Source organism: Oncorhynchus masou, chromosome 5, assembly GCF_036934945.1.
Source record: "Oncorhynchus masou masou isolate Uvic2021 chromosome 5, UVic_Omas_1.1, whole genome shotgun sequence".
Lineage (NCBI taxonomy): Eukaryota > Metazoa > Chordata > Actinopteri > Salmoniformes > Salmonidae > Oncorhynchus > Oncorhynchus masou.
The window spans coordinates 59085786-59108953 of NC_088216.1; the positions used below are offsets into that span (position 1 = coordinate 59085786).

Below are 23168 nucleotides of genomic sequence, written 5' to 3' on the forward strand. Positions count from 1 at the left end.
TAGCTCTTTCCCAACAATATAAAAAATGTCAACCACACAAAAACTACAATGTGAGTTAGAAACACGAGAATGCAAGTACATACAGGTTACTGCCAGTACCTTACTAAATGTTAAGGGGTACTGGAGCGGTTGAGGTGGATTTATAAATAAAAAGTGACTGGTAGTGGAATATACATGTAAAACAGACTGAAAAGTGACTGGTAGCAGGAATATATACATACTATGGTAATTTATAAACTGGGTGGTTCGAGCCCTGAATGCTGATTGGCTGACAGTCGATGGTATATCAGACAGTATACCACTCGTATGCCAAAACATTTATTTGTACTGCTCGTATTGCGTTGGTAACCAGTTTAAAATAGCATTAAGAAGGCACCTCGGGGGTTTGTGGTATATGGTCAATATACCACAGCTAAGGGCTATGTCCTGGCACTCTGCATTGCGCATAAGAATATACAGTACCAGTCGAAAGTTTGGACATGCCTACTCATGTAAGGGTTTTTCTTTATTTGACTATTTTCTACATTGTGAAGATAGTGAAGACATCAAAACTATGAAATAACACATGGAATCATGTAGTAACCAAAAAAGTGTCAAATCAAAATAGGATTTATATTTGAGATTCTTCAAAGCAGCCACTCTTTGCCTTGATGACAACTTTGCACACGCTTGGCATTCTCTCAACCAGCTTTGAGGTAGTATCCTGGAATGCATTTCAATTAACAGGTGTACCTTGTTAAAAGTTCATTTGTGTAATTTACATTTACATTTAAGTCATTTAGCAGACGCTCTTATCCAGAGCGACTTACAAATTGGACTCCTCTTTTGTATTTTGGTTTTTATTACGACAGTGGAAGGGCGAGTCCATAGACAGCAGATATATGTGATCCGGAGAAGGCTGTGCTGACCACTGATCTCTTAATGTTCTCTGATCTGTCCAGTCCAGTCAGGCCCAGTGGCTCAATTTCTTTCCTTCTTAATGTGTTTGAGCTAATCCAGTTGTGTTGTGACAAGGTAGGGGTGGTATACAGAAGATGGTATTTTACCAAATAGGGCTAAATCCATATGGCAAGAACATCTCAAATAAGCAAAGAGAAATGACAGTCCATCATTACTTAAAACGTGGTCAGTCAATCCCAAAAAATAATAACTTTGAACGTTTGTTCAAGTGCAGTTGCAAAAGCGCTGCGATGAAACTGGCTCTCATGTGGACTGCCACAGGAAAGGAAGACCCAGTTACCTGCGCTGCAGAGATAAGTTCATTAGACTTAGCTGCAACCCAAATAAATGCTTCTAAGTTTGTTATAAACACATCAACTGTTCAGAGACTGAGAGTCAAGCCTTCATGGTCAAATTGCTGCAAAGAAACCACTACTAAAGGACATCAATAAGGACTCTTGGGCCAAGAAAGATGAGCAATGGATATTAGACCGGTGGAAATCTGTCCATTGGTCTGATGAGTCCACATGAGATTTTTGGTTCCAACCAACTTTGCCAGATGAGTAGGTGAACAGATTTATCTCCGCATGTGTGGTTCCCACTGCGAAACATGGTGGTGTGATGGTGCTTTGCCTGTGACAGTGATTTATTTAGAATTTAAGGCACACCTGACCAGCATGGCTAACACAGTCTGCAGCGATATCCCATCTGGTGTTGGCTTAGTGGGACTATTTGTTTTTCAACAGGACAATTACCCAAAACACAATTCCAGGTTGTGTAAGGGCTATTTCACCAAGGAGAGTGGAGTACTGCATCAGATCACCCGACCTCAACCCAATTTAGATTGTTTGGGATGAGTTGGACCAGATTAACGAAAAGTGCCAACTCCCTCAAGACTGTTAGAAAAGCATTCCTCATGAAGCTGGTTGAGAGAATGCCAAATATGCAAAGTTGTCAAGGCAACGGGTGGCTACTTTGAAGAAATTCAGATACTTTGTATTTCTAACACTTTTTTGGTAACACGATTCCATGTGTTTAAACTACCAGTAGCAGGATAAATATTAATGACAATCAATGTGGACAGGAAAGCAGTAGCTAGGTAAGTGTTACTGCCTGGGGATAGAAACGGATGGACAGCAGCATCTTTGGCAGATTCAGGCCTTGCGCTGGGCTGTCTGGACCTTCGTCACAAGCAGTGCAGTTGCCATACCCGTCAGGATGCCATTAAGAGGAGAGGGAACATGCCAATCAGGGGTCTAAGAGAACTTGGCACGCTGGAAGACCACTGTTCAGGAACTTAATTTGAAGTTTCAAAGACGTGTTCCCATTAGCTGTTTGCCTCAAATTGCCACTAGATGGCTCCACAGACCAGTCCTTCCAGTTTGCACCAAACTAGATAGACCTGCAAGTGATTTTCATAGTGCCATTATTTCAGAAAGGGTTTGTGCAACTGAATGCAAGTCAATGGTTAGGACAGGCAAAATAGTACAAGGCCTCTTGTCGATGTCATCTTCCTATGTCACAGAGAAGTTAAGCTGGAACCTCAACTATATTACTGATCCCCCGGGCAGTTCAAAGTCCACAGCTGTACAAATGTAAACCAAATTGTACTGCAACGGGGATTCCAAAGCGTCAACTGGTTCCCCAGATATTAGTTTCCAACATTATCAAAAGCATTAAGTGTAGTGCAAGTTGGTTGGACCGAAAGACATGAATTTCACTACACCCGCAATATCAACTAAATGTGTGTGACCAATAAAATAAGATTTGAACCTGAATCAAAGTTAACAGACTAATGTGGTTAGTAAACCAAATATTTATTATGGTCTTTACAACAAATCAGCTGTGCAGGTGGTAAAAGGCCAGAGTAGAACGACAGGAGAGATTCTAGCAGAAGTCAACAGCCAGGAGCCATTGGCAGAGTAGAGGGCTGGGTAGGCAGAATCTGTCCTTCACACCAACGAGACCAGCTTCAGACCACCATGGTTCAGCTCTTTTCAAATCATGGACTGCTGGCTTCAGAGGGCTTGGAGTGGGTGGAGAAAAACAATCACAGCAGTAGGGGAAAGGGCCAGTCTACTTAGACCTCTGCCTCATCTTTCGCCTTTTACGCTTCAGCCTACAAAGACCAGAAAGTGTCAATTAGTGACCAGGGCTGCATCATTACACACCATATCAGTTTGTAAAAGTCCCAGCAATGATTAGCATTAATCCCACCATTGTCATGTACTATTTAAATGTAATGTTTATTTAAATAGGCAAGTCAATTACCATTTTTTTAAATCTATTTACAATGACACACGGCTCCCCAGTAGGCTGTTGACTGCCTTGTTCTGGGGTAGAACATATTTAAGTTGTCACCGTAGCGATTCGATCCAGCAAACTAGCAGTTAATAGCCCAGTTCTCTAACCACTAGACTACCTGCAGCCCCGAATGAACAAACATTCAACATACACCCGGAATTGAACTCGTATGAGCTTGAAAAACAGTCATATACATGGGTGTCAAATCTATTGTAGTAGATTGCAAATATGTGAGGTATCCATGTTAAACAGAAGACTGTAGTAGAATGCATATCTGAACGAAACTACAAAGTAGCATTAACATTCAGATGAAAATCCTTAAAGGAAATTATCCTTACCTGCGCATACGCTTCTTCCTCCACTAAAAACAAAATAACACTTAAGTCAATTTAAAGATTTACAACCAAACAAGGAATCATTCATGTTTACAGCACAAGCTGCGGATCTAAACAGGAAGACACGTGAATACCTGGCATGGCAATGCGGACCATGCGTCACAATGTTAAGAGTCAAGACAATACAAACACGCAGTAGGCATGGCACTGGTGAACAGTATAATTTATCCTGCTAATATAAGCCATTCCTGAAATCTACAAAATGCATTACAAGTAATATTGTTAGTACATTGTGCGCCATTGGGCCGTGAAACCTTGTTCGCCAACGTGATCAAGCTAGCAAACAACCAATACGCCATGTATGAAGCAAATTGTATATCCAACATTCAAAATTAACTCCTGCGCCAATTAAGCGTTCCCCCTTTAAAAAGTAATATTGGATACTGCCAATGTTTCCATAATATAATTGGAAGCCCAACTATTTAGACACGTTGTCGTTAAGAGACATGTTTGTGTAGCGTTAGTTAACTAGCCGCTGCTTAGAGACTGAGTCAAACAAAAGCCCGCTAATATAGTTAGATATTTATCAACTCACCTTTGCTCTCATCTTGTGGAGATGTGTCTGCAATTAAAGATAACACAGTTGTTGGATGTAATGGATGGCAAACAATTACTAGTGATTCAGTTGGATTTGTTTTGGGACATATTTCAATTTTTCTTACCTCAACAGCGAAGACACCAAATTGAAAGAGGACGTGACGAAGAAAGGGGAGGGCCTTTATAGAACAAAATGGAACGTCATATTCAATCGCCACATGCTCAGCTCATTGCTCACTGGGCGATGTAGGCAGAAATCGTTGAAATTTAAATCATATTTTATGTTGGAATTATATACCTATGTTCAGCTGCGTTCAGGCATGTCTACAATCACGTAAGTCTATGGGTGCTGTTTGTAATAGAAAAATGCCGTCCATGTAAGCTTCCTTTTAAATCTTATCAAGCAAATGTTACTTTTCCACCACACCTCCCCAATCCAAGTCATATATAATCTGAAACCTCTGATTAAAGTGAAACTGAATGGTCCAGACATCAATTATATACACTACATGACTAAAAGTATGTGGACACCTGTTCATCTCATTCAAAAAAACATGGGCATTAATAGGAGTTGCCCCCCCCCCCCCATGACATATCAGCCTCCACTCTTCTGGGAAGGCTTTCCACTAGATGTTGGAACATTGCTACAGTGACTTGCTTCCATTCAGCCGCAAGAGCATTAGTGTGGTCGGGCACTGATGTTGGGTGATTAGGCCTGACTCGCAGTAGGTGTTCCAATTCATCCCAAAGGTGAACCATGCAAAACATCCCCAGACCATTAAGCCAACTCCACCAAATGTTACAGTTGGCACTATTGCATTGGGGCAGGTAGCGTTCTCCTGGTATCCACCAAACCAAGATTTGTCAGTCGGAATGCCAGATGGTGAAGTGTGATTCTTCACGCCAGAGAACCCACTTCCACTGCTCCAGAGTCCAACGGGAGCGAGCTTTAGACCACTCCAGTCAACGCTTGGCATTGCGATCTTAGGCTTGTGTGCGGCTGCTCGGCCATGGAAACCCATTTCATGAAGCCCCAGACAAAACATTTTTGTGCTGACCTTGCTTTAGGAGGCAGTTTGGAACTCAGTGGGGAGTGTTGCACCTGAGGACAGACCATTTTTACACTCTACATGCTTCAGCACTTGGTGGTCTAACTCCTCTAGCTCCACAATGAAATAGGGTGCAGGCCAGCCAGCAGGCTGTTAGCCAGCCTGCCAGCATAGTGGAGTCTGCCACTAGCACAGTCAGTGTAGTCAGCTCAGCTATCCCCATTGAGACTGTGTCTGTGCCTCGACCTAGGTTGGGCAAAACTAAACATGGCGGTGTTCGCCTTAGCAATCTCACTTGGATAAAGACCTCCTCCATTCCTGTCATTATTGAAAAAGATTGTGATACCTCACATCTCAAAATAGGGCTACTTAATGTTAGATCTCTTACTTCAAAGGCAATTATTGTCAATGAACTAATCACTGATCATAATATTGATGTGATTGGCCTGACTGAAACATGGCTTAAGCCTGATGAATTTACTGTGTTAAATGAGGCCTCACCTCCTGGCTACACTAGTGACATATCCCCCGTGCATTCCCGCAAAGGATATCTTTTAGAGCTTCTAGTCATGAAATCTATGCAGCCTACTCAATCACTTTTTATAGCTACTGTTTACAGGCCTCCTGGGCCATATACAGCGTTCCTCATTGAGTTCCCTGAATTCCTATCGGACCTTGTAATCATAGCAGATAATATTCTTTGATATTCACATGGAAAAGTCCACAGACCCACTCCAAAAGGCTTTTGGAGTCATCATCAACTCAGTGGGTTTTGCCCAACATGTCTCTGGACCTACTCACTGTCAGTCATACTCTGGACCTCGTTTTGTCCCATGGAATAAATGTTGTGAATCTTATTGTTTTTCCATAATCCTGGACTATCAGACCACCATTTAATTACATTTGCAATTGCAACAAACAATCTGCTCAGACTCCAACCAAGGAACATCAAAAGTTGTGCTATAAATTCACAGACAACACAAAGATTCCTTGATGTCTTTCCAGACTCCCTCTGTCTACCCAAGGACAAAAATCAGTTAACCACCTAACTGAGGAACTCAATTTAACATTGCGCAATACCCTAGATGCAGTTGCACCCCTAAAAACTAAAAACATTTCTCATAAGAAACTAGCTCCCTGGTATACAGAAAATACCCGAACTCTGAAGCAAGCTTCCAGAAAATTGGAACGGAAATGGCGCCACACCAAACTGGAAGTCTTCCGACGAGCTTGGAAAGACAGTACCGTGCAGTACCGAAGAGCCCTTACTGCTGCTCGATCATCCTATTTTTCCAACTTAATTGAGGAAAATAAGAACAATCCGAAATTCCTTTTTGATACTGTCGCAAAGCTAACTAAAAAGCAGCATTCCCCAAGAGAGGATGGCTTTCACTTCAGCAGTAACAAATTCATGAACTTCTTTGAGGAAAAGATCATGATTATTAGAAAGCAAATTACGGACTCCTCTTTAAATCTGCGTATTCCTTCAAAGCTCAGTTGTCCTGAGTCTGCACCACTCTGTCAGGACATAGGATCAAGAGAGACACTCAAGTGTTTTAGTACTATATCTCTTGACACAATGATGAAAATAATCATGGCCTCTAAACCTTCAAGCTGCATACTGGACCCTACTCCAACTAAACTACTGAAAGAACTGCTTCCTGTGCTTGGCCCTCCTATGTTGAACATAATAAACGGCTCTCTATCCACCGGATGTGTACCAAACTCACTAAAAGTGGCAGTAATAAAGCATCTCTTTAAAAAGCCAAACCTTGACCCAGGAAATATAAAAAACTATCGGCCTATATCGAATCTTCCATTCCTCTCAAAACATTTAGAAAAGGCTGTTGCGCAGCAACTCACTGCCTTCCCGAAGACAAACAATGTATACGAAATGCTCAGGTCTGGTTTTAGACCCCATCGTAGCACTGAGACTGCACTTGTGAAGGTGGTAAATTATCTTTTAATGGCATCAGACCGAGTCTCTGCATCTGTCCTTGTGCTCCTAGACCTTAGTGCTGCTTTTGATACCATCGATCACCACATTCTTTTGGAGAGATTGGAAACCCAAATTGGTCTACACGGACAAGTTCTGGCCTGGTTTAGCTCTTATCTGTCGGAAAGATATCAGGTTGTCTCTGTGAATGGTTTGTCCTCTGACAAATCAACTGTAAATTTTGGTGTTCCTCAAGGTTCCATTTTAGGACCACTATTGTTTTCACTATATATTTCACCTCTTGGGGATGTCATTCGAAAACATAATGTTAACTTTCACTGCTATGCGGATGACACACAGCTGTGCATTTCAATGAAACATGGTGAAGCCCCAAAATTGCCCTCGCTAAAAGCCTGTGTTTCAGACATAAGGAAGTGGATGGCTGCAATCTTTCTACTTTTAAACTCAAGACAAAACAGAGATGCTTGTTCTAGGTCCCAAGAAACAAAGAGATCTTCTGTTGAATCTGACAATTAATCTTAATGGTTGTACAGTCGTCTCAAATAAAACTGTGAAGGACCTCGCCGTTACTCTGGACCCTGATCTATCTTTTGACGAACATATCAAGACTGTTTCAAGGACAGCTTTTTCCATCTACGTAACATTGCAAAATCAGAAACTTTCTGTCCAAAAATTATGCAGAAAAATGAATCCAGGCTTTTGTTACTTCTAGGTTAGACTAGAAGTCTAATGCTCTACTTTCCGGCTACCTGGATAAAGCACTAAATAAACTTCAGTTTGTGCTAAATACGGCTTCTAGAATCCTGACTAGAACCAAAAATGTGATCATATTACTCCAGTGCTAGCCTCCCTACACTGGTTTCCGTTTAATATATCCCTCTATTGGTGTGGGGGCTGTGCTTTGGCAAAGTGGGTGGGGTTATATCCTTCCTGTTTGGCCCTGTCCTGGGGTATCATCGGATGGGCCCACAGTGTCTCCTGACCCAACTGTCTCAGCCTCCAGTATTTATGCTGCAGTAGTTTGTGTCGGGGGGCTAGGGTCAGTTTGTTCTATCTGGAGTACTTCTCCTGTCCTATCCAGTGTCCTGTGTGAATTTAAGTATGCTCTCTCTAATTATCTCTCTTGAAGGACCATGCCTCAGGACTACCTGGCATGATGACTCCTTGCTGTCCCCAGTCCACCTGGCCGTGCTGCTGCTCCAGTTTCAACTGTTCTGACTGTGATTATTATTATTTGACCATGCTGGTCATTTATGAACATTTGAACATCTTGGCCATGTTCTGTTATAATCTCCATCCGGCACAGCCAGAAGAGGACAGGCCACCCCACATAGCCTGGTTCCACTCTAGGTTTCAGCCTTTCTAGGGAGTTTTTCCTAGCCACAGTGCTTCTACACCTGCATTGCTTGCTGTTTGGGGTTTTAGGTTGGGTTTCTGTACAGCACTTTTGAGATATCAGCTAAGGTACGAAGGGCTATATAAATACATTTGGTCATATTCTGTGAGCTTGTGTGACCTACCATTTTAACACTGATGCTCCTAGAGGTTTCCAATTCACAATAACATCACTTTGTTGACCGGTGCAGCTCGAGCAGGGCAGAAATTTGACAAACTGACTTGTTGGAAAGGTAGCATCCTATGACAGTGCCACGTTGAAAGTCACTGAGCTCTTCAGTAAGGCCATTCTACCGCCAATGTTTGTCTATGAAGATTGTATGGCTTAAATAGCCAAATCCACGAATTTGAAGGGGTGTCCACATACTTTTGTATATATAGTGTACTTTTTATGGCTGTGCAGTCTAAAGTAATCAGAAAGTATATATGTAATGTTGACTCATATCTGTGCAGATCAGATCATGACTCAATAGCTTTGTTGGAGCCTTCCAACAAAGAACAACATATTAGACATTAAAAGGTAATTTTATTTCATTAGGTACAAATAAGTATTGGGTACTGGTTATGCTTTAAAAAGTACATCTCAACATGTACTACTGTTGTCAATTTAGCTTTTTGCCATTTAATGACATTCTCTCACTTAGTTGAAAAACTGATTTGCATAAAATATGATTTCAAGCAGTTCTGAATGAAGACACTTTGTTTAAAAGCTACACTAAAATGTTTAATTTGGTTGATAAAAATGAGGTATTGTTGAAAATAAAAATCGATTTTTAAACTGAACAGCACGACACAATTCCCTTAAAAATCCCCTACCAGGAGGGGGTGGGGGGGTCAGTAAGTATAGCAGGGTTTGTTCCCATAATAGTAACTCTTCAGGTGTTGGTGCAAGAATTCTGTCTTTGAAATTCTGTGCTTTAACCTTTCAATACTGTCATGTTTGAATAACTGTAACACAAAATATGATTCGAGGCCAAAAGATTGAGTTGCTAACTCAAGTCTCATTCATGTACAATAGAAGTACCATGTCGGCTCATTTTGGATTTGGAATTATTTTAAAAAGTATGACTGGCACCCAACTATTATTTTCCAACAAATATCATCCAGTTAAAATTGAGTTAATCAAAACAAAACTTTTACTTTGTATTGACATTTTTAATTTAAAAAGTTTATAACACTTCACCTATAGATTGCAAAATTTCTGAAGTCAGGTACATCACCTAACGATAAGGTGTAAAAACACAATGCTAGAAAAGGTTTTTTATCCATCATATTCCAAAAATGTGTTTCCCCAATCTCATACTACAGTTAAAGTATCAATGTAAAATAAACTCCATATATATGCGTTACAAGGGTGTGACTCTTATTCAGACTCCAGATTCAACTGAATGGCTACAAAAAAAAATGTTTTTTTCAACAGATTTGAGAGCATTCCCCACAGGCTCAACTCCAAATCTATCAGATGTATTCAATGGGCCAAATACTATAAAAGGGCATGAGGGTCAAAAAGAGCTAACAGTTGGGAAATATTTAGATTCACTTTCTAAGTTTGTTATATGGTGTGTGTGTGTGCGTGTCAGTGTGGCTCAAGACAGGTAGGCATCTACTCTGCAGCCTTGTTGCTCTCCTCGGTTGGCTGTCCAGTAGTGGTTTCCACAGTCTTGGAGGCCTAGGAGGGAGGAAGCAAGGCAGCGATTAAGAATGGAGAGAGCAAACAGAATGTTTTGAATTAATTTGTTTGTTTTTTACCATTGTCATATAAAATACCTTCTTTTTCTTCTTCTTCTGTGTTTTGCGACTGGCTGTGCTCTGTAGCAGAGTCTGGTGGAGAAAGAGGGATTGTTTGCTGTCAATCAAGAAATGTCTTCAAGGAAGAGAGCCACAACAGAGCTGCTAAGTGTGGAAATAGACTGGTCAAAACATCAGATGCCATCTCATACCCTTATGCAGTTACTTAAAGTGTAGGCTGAGGTGCAAGTCCCTGTTCATTAATATAGTTATTCATGTAATACGAGCGGTGAAGAGCCATTCAGGTTGCCTGGGGCCATGGACTGGGAACCAGCTGGAAGCCCTACTTACCCTCAGTTCTGCATCCTGCACCTCGTGCTCTGACTTGTAGAGCTCTGGCTCAAAGGGTCCGCTGGTGATTTTATGGGGGCCGTTGGCCATTAGCAGCACTGTGAACTTAAACTGGGCCACAAACTCTCCTGAGAAGCAAAGAGAGAGATAAATGACACACATGGTTAGGAAAAAAAGAAACAGTGCACAGGGGATAGGAAAAGAAAGCTGCAGAGAGACTCACCCTCCTTCTCATTGAGCACACTGAAAGGCTGTAGCAACTCGTGTTTGGCACACTCCACCACACCCAGGCGGGCTTTGGCCTCATCCTCAAATGCCCTGAAGAGAGGAGAGGAACAAGACACACCTGTTAGCTGAGGTCGTCTCCAATGGACAGTCAAAGCACCTGACTCACAGCTTCAGAGAGATGGTTGATGAAAAAAAAAAGTCTGACTTTTATGATAAGATTATGGTGTTGATGAGGTTGGTTATAACAAGTCTCTCGGACACTTCTAATGAGGACATCCAACCTGAGAGTGAAGGGCATGGCGTCAAAGCGTCGCTCCACATCGCTGAAGAACATGCGGGAGGTCTTCATCTTCAGCCCGTACTGCTTACTGGGGTCCCTCTTATAAATGGTGGTCCTCTGGCCTCCATCCCTGGCCTGGGCAGGAGACAGGAGCATAGAAACATCCGTATTGGACAGTCACATTGAGCCAGGTAAGAAATTAAAAGTAATATTGCCCTTTTCTATCCATGTTACCACATGGGGGCATTGGGATCCCCCCCTCGCTCTCTCACCTTCCCTTCACCAGTGCTGATCAGCACATCAACAGCGTAGACCTCGTGCACCTCAAACTCTGCCTTCTCATGGTCCTTCCTGCAGATGGGCATCAACAGCAGCCAATCAGAACAACTCACATCTTTCATTTATCATTCAGTCCTAGTGACTAGGGCTGTGACGGTCATGGAATTTTGGACTGGCCAAATTACCGTTATAACTGTTCGAATAGCAAAAAAAATAAAAAAAACTTTCTCATGACTGCATGTGGTCCTAGGCGTTACCTTGGAAATCAAATCAGAAACTGTGTTTACTGACTGACGGATAGCTAACTAGCTGGAATTAGCTAGCCTAACTTGCTGACATTTCTTTGTGAAGTCACAGAGTGTGTCCTGTTTTTGGTATTCCATTGGGTGCATGTTTTTCCATGATCGCTACAATACTGTAACTTGCTGAAACAAGGAGCAACAAGGTTTCATCACGGTGTAAAGAGACCATGTTTGTACGGAAACTTGACTCAACTGCACATCTTGTCTTTTTGAATGCCTGGCCATTCTGTCTTTAGTTCCACACACTAAATTTCAAAACGGGCTAGTTTTGTCTCCTCTCGCCTCTTCTTATATTGGCTGTTAGATGTGAACCAGACTTACTTTCATACAAAACAAAAATATAAACTCAACATGCTGTCTGCCTTCGTGGTACTGCACTTCATCAAAACACTATTCTCTACATGTGTTCAAGTGCTTGGACGTTAATGTACCTTTGCTGGTCTGTGGGGTTCTGAATGATGGTTTTCTCTCCATCGATGACGTGTTGCTTCAGCTGATGAGATAACATACCTTAAACAGAAAGATACAAAGCCATTGCAACAGTTTTCTCCCAACATTTTACTGCAGTCACACAACAGTTAACTGCATAGACTGTTGGCTGACAATGTCTTGAAAATAATGCTTGTATTGTGCATTCGTTATCATTCTGAAAGGTCAGATGGCTAGCAACAATTACAATAAGCTGCCATGTGGGAAATTTTAGGTGGCTCATTTCAGCTAGTTTTATCATGTTTTTGATACCATGTCTTGTTGTGAGGCGTTTTGAGTGATTTCATGTCAATGCTAATATGACTAAAATTCACGAGCTAGCTAACCAACAACTGTAACAATGTATTTGAGAGACAAGTGCTCATTGCGCAAATGCATTTGTTTTCAATAAACATTTGGAGACTAACTATAGTTTACATGTTTTCAACAATCTAAGCCAACCCAGTCTGTTTTGCCCCATAGTTGCGCAAGTATCGGTTTTGTTGCTAAACAACCAACCCGTCTATATGTAACCCGTCAGCTAAAACTATCTTAGACCAATGAATCAGAGTCAACTCTCAGGGCAAAACTGACTTTCTGCCTCAACTAGTGAAGGCACTCACCCTCGATGGCTGTGCATTTGAATGACTGAGCGATCTTGTTCCAAGCCTCTGTCACCTTTGAGTTCTGGTTGCCAGGCTTGACAAGGCGTAGGGCTGCCTCCGCACACAGATGAGCTGCCTTTATCACGTCAGCTTTCTTCCCGGTCACTGGCGCCTCCTACATGTACACCGCAGAGGTAAGGTCAGGGCGCGACGTTTACGTTTTTTTTTTCAAGGAGCACGTGTGCGCCTAAATTAGAAAATGTAGATATACACAAAGACATTTATGAGCAAAATTGAAAATATTTGAGATATTAAAGCTAAAATCTTTAAATCTTTACCAACAAACTGGTGGTCGCACAGTAAAAATATTTAGGGACACATGCCAGAACCCTGAAGGAGAGTTAATGTGGGTGATTTAAATATATTTTCTGGAAGTTTTCTATAATTTCAGCCAGTAGTTTTGAAAGTAGTGCTCACGAGCCAAAACGGATCCCGAAAATTGTGCACAATTGTGTACAACGTCCTCACGTCACTGTACTCAAGCCTCTGTAGCGTGTGCTCAAAGGGAGTAGAAACAACTCTGTGGTGTTCATGTTGGGCTCACTCCAAAATTGGGGCTGTAATGAAAACACGAAGCGAAGCAGACCAACTCTTTGGTCCTTTAAAAACCTGCTGTATATAAAATATTGTGTGCTATAGCTTGGAAAATAAATACATGTGACTCTGGATGAAACCATAATGATGTTTGTTTCCATTTGGGCTGTTTTCCTTAAGAAGTTCCATCTGTTTCATGTTTTGTTTCCTTGCCAGTATCGAGATACTGGTATCATCCCGGCACTACCAGCAACCTCATTGGACAATACTGGGCCTATCCTGATCCCGCCTCCCACTTTAACCTGGCAACCTCATTGGACATAATTTTACCTGCCAATTAACATTGTCCGTCAGTTTGGTTGTCGCAGGCCAGTTCCCGACTTCCTGTATTTGCACCCAAGGTCTCATAGTGATGTGATAATGTAATTTCATACAATGGAAAGTTATACCTGTACCTATACGATGGCATCAACTCCTTGAAAGTTGTGTATTTATTATAAATAGCATTTGGCTACGTGATGAATAATGATCGCTGACAATGAACTGCAGTGTTGGATTATTATCCCAAATCATGGAATAATACCTTTGTGATTGTTTATGACGACAAAAGTTGGACACATGGAATTATTTGAATTGGATATCCATTGATAACAGAAAGGTAGGCCGATATTTTGTCTAAAAGGTGGGTGAAACCATGCATTTATCGAGTGCATCAACATGCGTGTTGTGTCATGATTGGCGAATGGGACAAATGGATGGACGCGCACCTGGTAAAAACCTTACAGCCTATTGTGCAATATTTTCCAAAATTCACCAGCGACACCATTTAGAAACTAAAGGTTGTCAGCACAATGTTTGATCGGGTAGACAATTACCTTCTAATGTATTTGTGTGGCTTACAGGGGCATCTTTAGCGCACAACATTCTCTGGTTTGCAGAGAAATGCTTTGAAAGAAATTAAACTTACTTAGGTCTAATAGATCTCACTTCTAATTCAGGAGGCTTTCTAACTTCTGATGCATGGAAGTTATCATGCATTGATGAATTCAATGTATTTTCGCTGTTATCAAAACAACTAATGGTAAGCGCATGCAGCCACTCATCCCACTTGCTTCAGAGCGCACGTTCACTGCATGACAGGAATGAGCAAGTACATCTCATGCACTAAATTATGGCAGGTTAGAATGTAAGCATTCTGTGCTTCTTTCCACTGGGAGAGGACTGTGGATAATTTATTATGCATGTATGAGCCATACATTTATACGTCAGGTCCAAAACGGGAGGCAAAAAAAATAAGGTCATTTTCAATCCTCCAGAATATATCTATTCAATGAGGGCTAAAGAAAACCAAGTCATTAGTTCATAACGGCACATACCTTGGTAGCTCCCACAACAAAGCTATGAGCCACATTTGAGATGAAGCCATCAACATGGACTCCAAGATCACTGCAGAAATAAAGGGGACAGAGATGGAGAGGATAAGAGAAAAGGAGAGATGGGAATGTTTAAGTTATGAAGGAAATAGAAGTTCATCAGACATTCAGAAATCGTTATGCCAACCATGTAGTGGTGTAGCGATGTTATATGATGACCTGTTATATCTTGTGTAATGTAAGTGTCTTGATGTGTTTGGACCCCAGGAAGAGTAGCTGGGGAGGCCTAATAAAATACAAATACAAAACCAGTTGCTGATATCTATGACATTGTGTAAAAAGACATATAGATGAGACGATTAAATACATTTAGACAAGGACAAAATGGCAGTCATGCTGTACTTCCAAAGATCAAATGGGAAAAAGTTTACTGACAAAAAAGACAAGGTCAGAGATAAATTAAACAGTCTAATTTGTGTGATTATATTACGGTAAGTGTCGAGTGAGGATATGCTCCAAGGGTAAGTTGTTATTGGCTTGTTCACCTACAACCATACTGCAGGGGGGTCATAATGTCTTCCAAAGACAGCACCCATGACAATGAAATTGCTAGTGAAGGATACACCCAGCCTTTTGTTATAGTAATGAAAAATGACTTTTCAACAGATTCCGAGAATGGCACAGCCCTACAGTGATACAACACATTGGTTGGCATAACTATCTACACCGAACAAAAATATAAACGCAACCATTTCAAAGTTTTTACTGAGAGTTCATATGACCAAATTGAAATAAATGCATTAGGCCCTAATCTATGGATTTAACATGACTGGAAATACAGATATACATCGGTTGGTCACAGATTTCAACAACAAAAAAGGTAGGGTGTGAATAAGAACCAGTCAGTATCTGGTGTGACCACCATTTGCCTCATGCAGCGCAACACATTTCCTTCAAAGAGTTGATCAGGTTGTTGATTATGGCCTGTAGAATGTTGTCCCACTCCTCTTCAATGGCTGTGCCGAAGTCGCTGAATATTGGCGGGAACTGGAACACGCTGTTGTACACGTCAATCCAGAGCATCACAAACGTGCTCAATGGGTGATATGTCTGAGTATGCAGGCCATGGAAGAACTGGGACATTTTCAGCTTCTAGGTATTGTGTTCAGATCCTTGCAACATCAGGCTGTGCAGTATTATGCTGACACATGAAGTGATTGCGACGGATAAATAGTAGTAACATTAAAAATTATCTGGCAACAGCTCTGGTGGACATTCCTGCAGTCAGCATGCCAATTGCAGGCTCCCTCAAAACATGAGACATCTGTGGCATTGTGTTGTGTGACAAAACTGCACATTTTAGAGAAGCCATTTATTGTCCCCAGCACAATGTGCACCTGTGTAATGATCATGCTGTTTAATCAGATTCTTGATATGCCACACCTGTCAGGTGAATGAATTATCTTGGCAAAGGAGAAATGCTCACTAACAGGGATGTAAACAAATTTGTGCACAAGATTTGAGAGAAATAAGCATTTTGCATGTGGAAAAGTTCTGGGATCTTCTATTTCATCTCATTAAACCTGGGACCCAACACTTTACTTGTTGGGTTTATATTTTTGTTCAGTATAGTTGGCTCTAACAATATTCCAGACAGTGAAATCCTTATATTGCCAGAAGACAGAAACAGTCAACAGAGAGATGACAAAAGTGGCAATCCAACAACTAAGATGAAAAGGCTTGTTCAACTATACAATGGCAATAGTGACAATTAGACACCATTACCAGATGAACAAGGCTAGTAATCCAATCTTTACTTATCGTTTGCCAAATAGACATACAGGCACATAGACATACAGGGAGACAAGACCTAACAAAGACGACAAGTCAACAGCCAAGGAGAACCCATCAGATGCATGAGAACACAGCAAACAAGATGACAGACAACACATACTTGGGAGACTGAAGACACACAAAGTGAAGGGGTAACATTACTGTAGATTGAGGTTCATACATTTTGACCAGATCTCCATCTTTAAGTGTGTAGTCAGGGTCACTCTTCAGGGGAGAGAAGTGGCAAACACAGTTATTGACTGAGACGCTGGTGGGGAAGGCAATTCCTGGAAGAGGGAAGAGAGAACCACCAAATCTTCAATTGAAAATAATATGCAGTATTTATGAGCGACCTGACTGACGGCAAATAATGTCCCCCTTTTCAACCAATATCACTCCTCATAATTCTGTCATCTCACTGACATATTCAATAACTCATCCCATGTTCAGGCCCATTGTGAATGTGTGGCATGTGTTTCTGATCTGGAGACAGTATGACAACATACTGTCCCCCTCACAAAAGAAGGCATGGCTTTGAACCACCTGCCCTATATAAACATTTATGGGAGATTGTTGGTCCTATCTTATGTCTCTTATAACTACATAGTAGGGGTGTGAACGTTTAAATGACATTGGGATAGTTAACGGTTATAAAAAAAAAACTACTACCAACAGGTCCCAATCAATCAAATGTACTCATAAAGCCCTTCTTACATCAGCTGATATCTCAAAGTGCTGTACAGAAATCCAGCCTAAAACCCCAAACAGCAAGCAATGCAGGTGTAGAAGCACGGTGGCTAGGAAAAACTCCCTAGAAGGCCAGAACCTAGGAAGAAACCTAGAGAGGAATCAAGCTCTGAGGGGTGGCCTGTCCTCTTCTGGCTGTGTCAGGTGGAGATTATAACAGAACATGGCCAAGATGTTCAAATATACATAGATGACCAGCAGGGTCAAATAATAATAATCACAGTGGTTGTCGAGGGTACAACAGGTCAGCACCTCAGGAGTAAATGTCAGTTGGCTTTTCATAGCCGATCATCTACAATGTAGATTCTACATCATTAAGGGAAAATAGAAATTAAACAAATACCTAAAGCAACAATTCTGTCATGTTAGTAGAAGGAGATATGCATCTTTCAAATGATTTGCCAAGGATATAAATCGCTCCACACCCTATCGCAGTTAATAGTTATCAAAATGGCAGAGTGAGGCAGGGAAGTCCTGTATGGCAATACTTTGAGAAGTTAAACGAGAAGCTGGTGAAATAAATACAAACTGTGCAAAGTGGAATTGAGCTACAGTGGCAATTACAGGTGAAATATTTAACCATCATCTGAAAGGGAGGCACCATGGAGTGAGAATCACAGCACTGATTACAGAAATTATTACAGTTGATATGCATCCATTGTCAATGGTAGAGAATGTCAGCTTCACTGCCCTGATGGCATATCTAGAACCAGTCTATAAGATGCAATGTAGAAACAGATGTAACGACCTGGATGGTGAAATTGTACAATGATTGCTCTGCGAGTACAAAGCGCGAGCTCTCAAACACCATACGTGGTGTTAACAGCAGATTGTTGGATGTCTATGAACATGCCATCATACGTCACTGCAACGAACCATCACATTAATGAAAAGTGGGACATGCACTGACAATTGAGCACATGGAGGAGAGGGACACAGCAGGGAACCTAAAACAGCATTAACTAGCAGTAAAGTGAGCGTCTTCTGTAAGTAGCAAGGACTGCGGTAGATTGAACTGTACTGCCCCCTAGCGGTTATACGCAGGATCATATCTGAATAGTAAAAGTAAAAGATTTTTTTATTTTCATTTAAACCTTTAAATGATTTAAAAAATTGCAGTTTAAACATTAAGAACAATTGTAACACTATTCCGCTTGCACTTCTCATCCAGCTTTTACCCCCCTTCCACCCCGGCCCTTTACCTTTCTTCAAGTCTTTCTCCTTCCTGAAGACCTTGCCAGTTTCTGCCATGATGTGAGCGTCTCCCTTTTCACAGAGACTGAGCACAGACACCCCTGACTTGGCCGCCTCAATCACCATGCGCAGGGCCTCTAGGGAGAGCGAGAGGGGAGGGGAATAGGAGGTGGAGAGGTATGAGACATTTGAGAGGTGAAAAAGAGTGTAGTAGTGAGACCAAATATGTCATCATCACATTCAATCAGAACACGTGCGTTCTCTATTAATAAGACTATCCATCATGGTTGTATTATGTCATGATGAATCAGCTGCCATTGAACTGAGTTCAATGTTAGGGTATGAATCTTGACCCTAGGCCTGGGGTCAGTTTGAAGCCTGTCCATAGAGGAGTAAGGAGGAGTCTACCGTGTCCGGAATTTACTTCCCCGCTCATTTATTGCATTCGGGGTTCATTCAAACATAATTTAAATTTGTTTTTTACTATTGACAGTTACAGCGGATTTCAATATTGTATACCCATTCGCATATTTCATCATATATCATATTTGTTTGTCTCTGAATTGTTTAAATCAAACTTTTCTCTGCCAGCTCCTGATATCAGTGCATAAAAACTTAGAGGTCTACTGAATTAGCCAGGTGCGCATGGGCACACATGCACACTAAGGCTAAGCTCATTTTCCCATTTGAACTATGCTAGTTTCCGTCCTCATTTACCAAACTTCACAAATACTCCCACCCTCGACTCCTTTGCTAGTTATACAATTATGTAAATAAGAAATTTGCTGGAAAGAAACCTAAAGTATTTGTTTTATTGAATAGTCATGACCGGTTCGAGATGTCGTAAGATGACGGCGGTGAAGAATATCATTGCTACTTAACGCGGATCCAAGTTCAGTTTTGAGATCCATCGGCATCACCCACCGGCAGGGTTAGCTGGATGTTTCTGACTGGTCTTGAAACTGTGACAACGGGCAGCTTCTCCAACACAGCATCTGTGTTGCCAAGGGCTGAAATAGAAGTCAGTTCTATTCGTGATACAGATCGGGCTACAAGTCCTGCCTCTCCTATCTCCTCATTAGTTTATAGAAGCAGATACCCACGTGCCATCTCCACATTGGTTATACCCATGTGGGTGATTGAAAGACGAACTGTGTTGTTGGTTGTCGTGGTAACTATGAAAGTTTGGATGCCAATCATCATATAATTTCAAGGAAGAAAAAGCCTGGAAGGAGGCGAGATGACTAGAAACGATTTGGTTGACCGTTTTATGTTTGGATTAATTGTCGAAGTAGAGGGCCATGTGCATTTCAGGTAAAATAACAACATAATATTTATATCCCAGGACAAATTAGCTAGCAACAGCAAGCTAGCTAAATAGGACAAAGTAGCTAGCAAGTGCAAGCTAGCTAGCTAAATTTACATAAATGTTTAATGCTTTTGATCTGTCCCCAAATGATTGTAATTGGTTCAGAGTTTGTTTTGATATTTTAACCTGCGTGTCATGATCGTGTTTGGTGTGGGGGGAAAAATAAATTTATTCACGATGGTGCACGAGTTTGGGTCCGCGTTAGCCCTTGGCAACGTAGATGCTCATTGGCGCGCGCGAGCAGTGTGGGTGCAATAATTGATCAATATAGATTTCTAAATTTATTTTGCAACGCGAGCGGTGTAGTCATCCTATTAACCTTTTATTAAACTGATCGTATCTGTTGATTAAATCTGACTTACTATAATGAGTAATCCAGTAATGTCACAAGTTACGAGAAAACAGCAACTCTACAGAGCGCTAACACTGCAATGAATGGCTAAATTACTTCCGGATACAAATGGTCTGCAGAGCACCTCTTACTGCCCAACACCGCCACCGATCTCGCTGTGTCATGTCTGGAAAGGAACCAGCTTTGTCAAATTATCATCAACAGTGGAATTTTGGGGCATTTTAGCTAACCTAACCCAATTCTCCTAACATGCCAAGTTATTTTTTGTAATGTCAATTAAGGTGGCTCAACAAATCACAGCACAGATTGAAGGGTAAACTTCCTGCTTTTACTTCTTGCTATGGTTACACTCAAAATGGCTGCCAGTCCACCCATTATGTCATCATTGACTTGAATGAAGAGCCCCTACTAAGGTCATGGCAACAAGCAATGTCAGCATTTTTGGCCCACTTGCTTTGGGTAGGAAATGAGCTGTCCATTTATAATACCTGTGAAAAAGTTGTCAGTGAGGCAGCTAGCTAGCCAAATCACGTGTGGTTGGAATAATATTTCCCTGTCAAGTTAAAGCCTTTCCCAGTAAAATTGTCTCAGTTGACTACAGCTAAGCAGAACAAACGTACACATATATAGCCAGACCTATTTCACTTTACTTGGATCTAGCTAAATTAGCTAGTTATGACTGCTAGTAAGGGACAATTCCATGACAACAGAATTATGCGGAGGCTAATTTTTCACTTTAAATGTATGCCAAACAAAAATCAATGATTGCAAAGTTTAAAAAACCATACAATTCTATGCACAAGCCAGCATTTTTACAATTTCCACCGAATTTTACAAAAACAAATTTAATTTAACAGTACAGATGCAAAGTTTGTTAACAGAATACTGGCACAAACAGCATAAACCATCATTCTGTTACAAAACTTTGCATTGTTTGTCAAGTAAACGTATTTTTATAAACAATTTTGTTACATTTTTAAAAGTAATCTTTGTGCATAGAGTTTTTGTTTCTTGGTTTTTGTTTGACATAACTAACCAAATTTCCCCAAGGCCACTTCCTAGCTGTGTGGTTGACATGGAAACATGAATGCCGTTAACTACTGTAACTCCACAAAACAGTGAACTAAGATTATGACAATACAAAACATAACGTTTGCTAGCTAACTACATCTACCTAGCAAATACAAGAATGGTTACTACTGTCTGGTGTGACTTGATAATTAATGTGTAGGTAACGTTTGCTAGTTAGCCATTATGTTCACGGTCCTTGACAAAATAACCGTTAACCATAGCTAGCTGGCTTACTGAATTTTGCTCACAAAATAACATCGTGAAGTCCGCTTGCTAGCACTAGACTGGGATACCAGGGCTAGGCCAATTTCCATTCCACGTTTCTAAACTGCGCCTACTATGTCAAAGCACATGGTTGTGTTGGTCTGTGCCTACACATCAGGCTGGTGTTGTACGAAAGGCCGCCAAGTGCAGATCACCTCATTTAAATGCAAGTCACCCCGATCTGACACTTACGGTTGGCGATGTCACCTCCCATTTTGTACTTGGTGACAACCAAGTCCTCAGCGATAGTCTGTTCTTGTTCTTCATTGTCAGACATCTTGACAGCGACTCTCTTGACAACACACCTCCTAATGTGTCGGCACCAAGACCGACACCTGTGTGAAGCTAGCCACAATAGTGGAATTTGCGGTTCGACTCCAAAATACAAGTCACCAATTGAAAGTGATACTAACTGATACAAATAATGGAATCATGTCATATTTGGAGTAGATAATGCTAAACAAGTTTGGAAAGTTGTTATATACATTTGAAAAAAGTCCATAATTGCTGAACAATGAATCAAATGGCCACCCGGACCATTTACATTGACCCCCATACTTTGTTTTTACACTGTTGCTACTTGCTGTTTATTATCTATGCATTGTCACTGTACCCCTACCTACATGTAAAAACTAACTCGACTAACCTGTACCCTTGCACATTGACTCTGTACCTGTACCCCCTGTAAAACAGCCTCGTTATAGTTATTTTATTGTTTTACATTTGTACATTTTTTTACTTTATTTTATTTAGTAAATATTTTCTTTTTCTCTTTCTTGAACTGCATTGTTGGTTAATGGCTCCTAACTAAGCATTTTATGGTAAGGTCTAAACCTGATGTATTCGGCACATGTGACAAATAAAATATGATTTGATTTGATAATTAGTCAATATATGCTAATATTTGTGAAACTCTTCACAGTTGTAATCTGTGGATGTCACCGAGTAGGCTGATACCCCATTTCAAAATCCGTAGGTAAGGCTATACGTTGCAATATGAACATCAATACGCACAATAGGCTATCTAGTGAGGTGACCTCCCACAGTTAAATTTCCCAAATATTAGCAACAATGGTAATATTTGTGTAAACTCTTCAGAATTGTAATCTGTGGGTGTCACCGAGTAGGCTGATACTCCAATTCATGGACCGATGATCAATAGTTAAGGCTGTACAAAGGAAAACCCAGCCGCGAGCTGCCCAGTGACGCGGGCCTACCAGACGAGCCAAATGCCTTTTATGCTCACTTCAAGGCAAACAACACTAAAGCATGCAAGAGAGCACCAGCTGTTCTGTATGACTGTGTGATCACGCTCTCCATAGCCGATGTGAGCAAGACCTTTATACAGGACAACGTTCGCAAGGCCGCAGGGCCAGATGTATTACCAGGACGTGTATTTAGAGCATGCGCGGACCAACTGGTTTAAAATATATATTTATTTATTTATTTATTTATTTGACCTTTATGACTGACTATGCAAGTCAGTTCTTATTTACAATGATGGGAACTGTGGGTTAACTGCCTTGAAACATTAGACCCACTCCAATTTGCATA

General features: G+C 41.1%; 1 protein-coding gene and 1 long non-coding RNA gene across 2 annotated transcripts; both read right to left on the reverse strand.

The window, feature by feature from the left end:
* Nucleotides 1-2737: 2737 nt before the first annotated feature.
* Nucleotides 2738-4268, reverse strand: LOC135539972 (uncharacterized). Its single transcript, XR_010455694.1, has 3 exons — nt 4174-4268; nt 3582-3604; nt 2738-3058 (listed from the first exon to the last, which is right to left on the reverse strand). It is a non-coding gene; the product is annotated as an uncharacterized LOC135539972 (long non-coding RNA).
* A 4814-nt stretch (nt 4269-9082) lies between these two features.
* Nucleotides 9083-21955, reverse strand: LOC135539973 (proliferation-associated protein 2G4-like). The gene is made up of 12 exons (XM_064966251.1): nt 21807-21955; nt 18567-18695; nt 16799-16904; nt 14788-14857; nt 12836-12992; nt 12176-12254; nt 11436-11514; nt 11165-11298; nt 10879-10973; nt 10656-10783; nt 10344-10397; nt 9083-10245 (listed from the first exon to the last, which is right to left on the reverse strand). Exons 1-12 carry the CDS (start codon nt 21889-21891, stop codon nt 10180-10182), a joined length of 1182 nt encoding a protein of 393 aa, XP_064822323.1. The 5' UTR covers nt 21892-21955; the 3' UTR covers nt 9083-10179.
* Nucleotides 21956-23168: the final 1213 nt, after the last annotated feature.

Bases quoted from the DNA above. Each gene is read 5' to 3' on its own strand.
- LOC135539973 (XM_064966251.1), bottom strand. From the start codon at position 21,891: ATGTCTGACAATGAAGAACAAGAACAGACTATCGCTGAGGACTTGGTT. The intron at 16,905-18,566 runs GTAAAGGGCCGG...TCCCTCTTCCAG, and splicing joins GGAGAAAGACTTGAAGAAAG to GAATTGCCTTCCCCACCAGC. The intron at 10,246-10,343 runs GTATTTTATATG...CCTCCCTCCTAG, and splicing joins AGAAGAAGAAGAAAAAGAAG to GCCTCCAAGACTGTGGAAAC.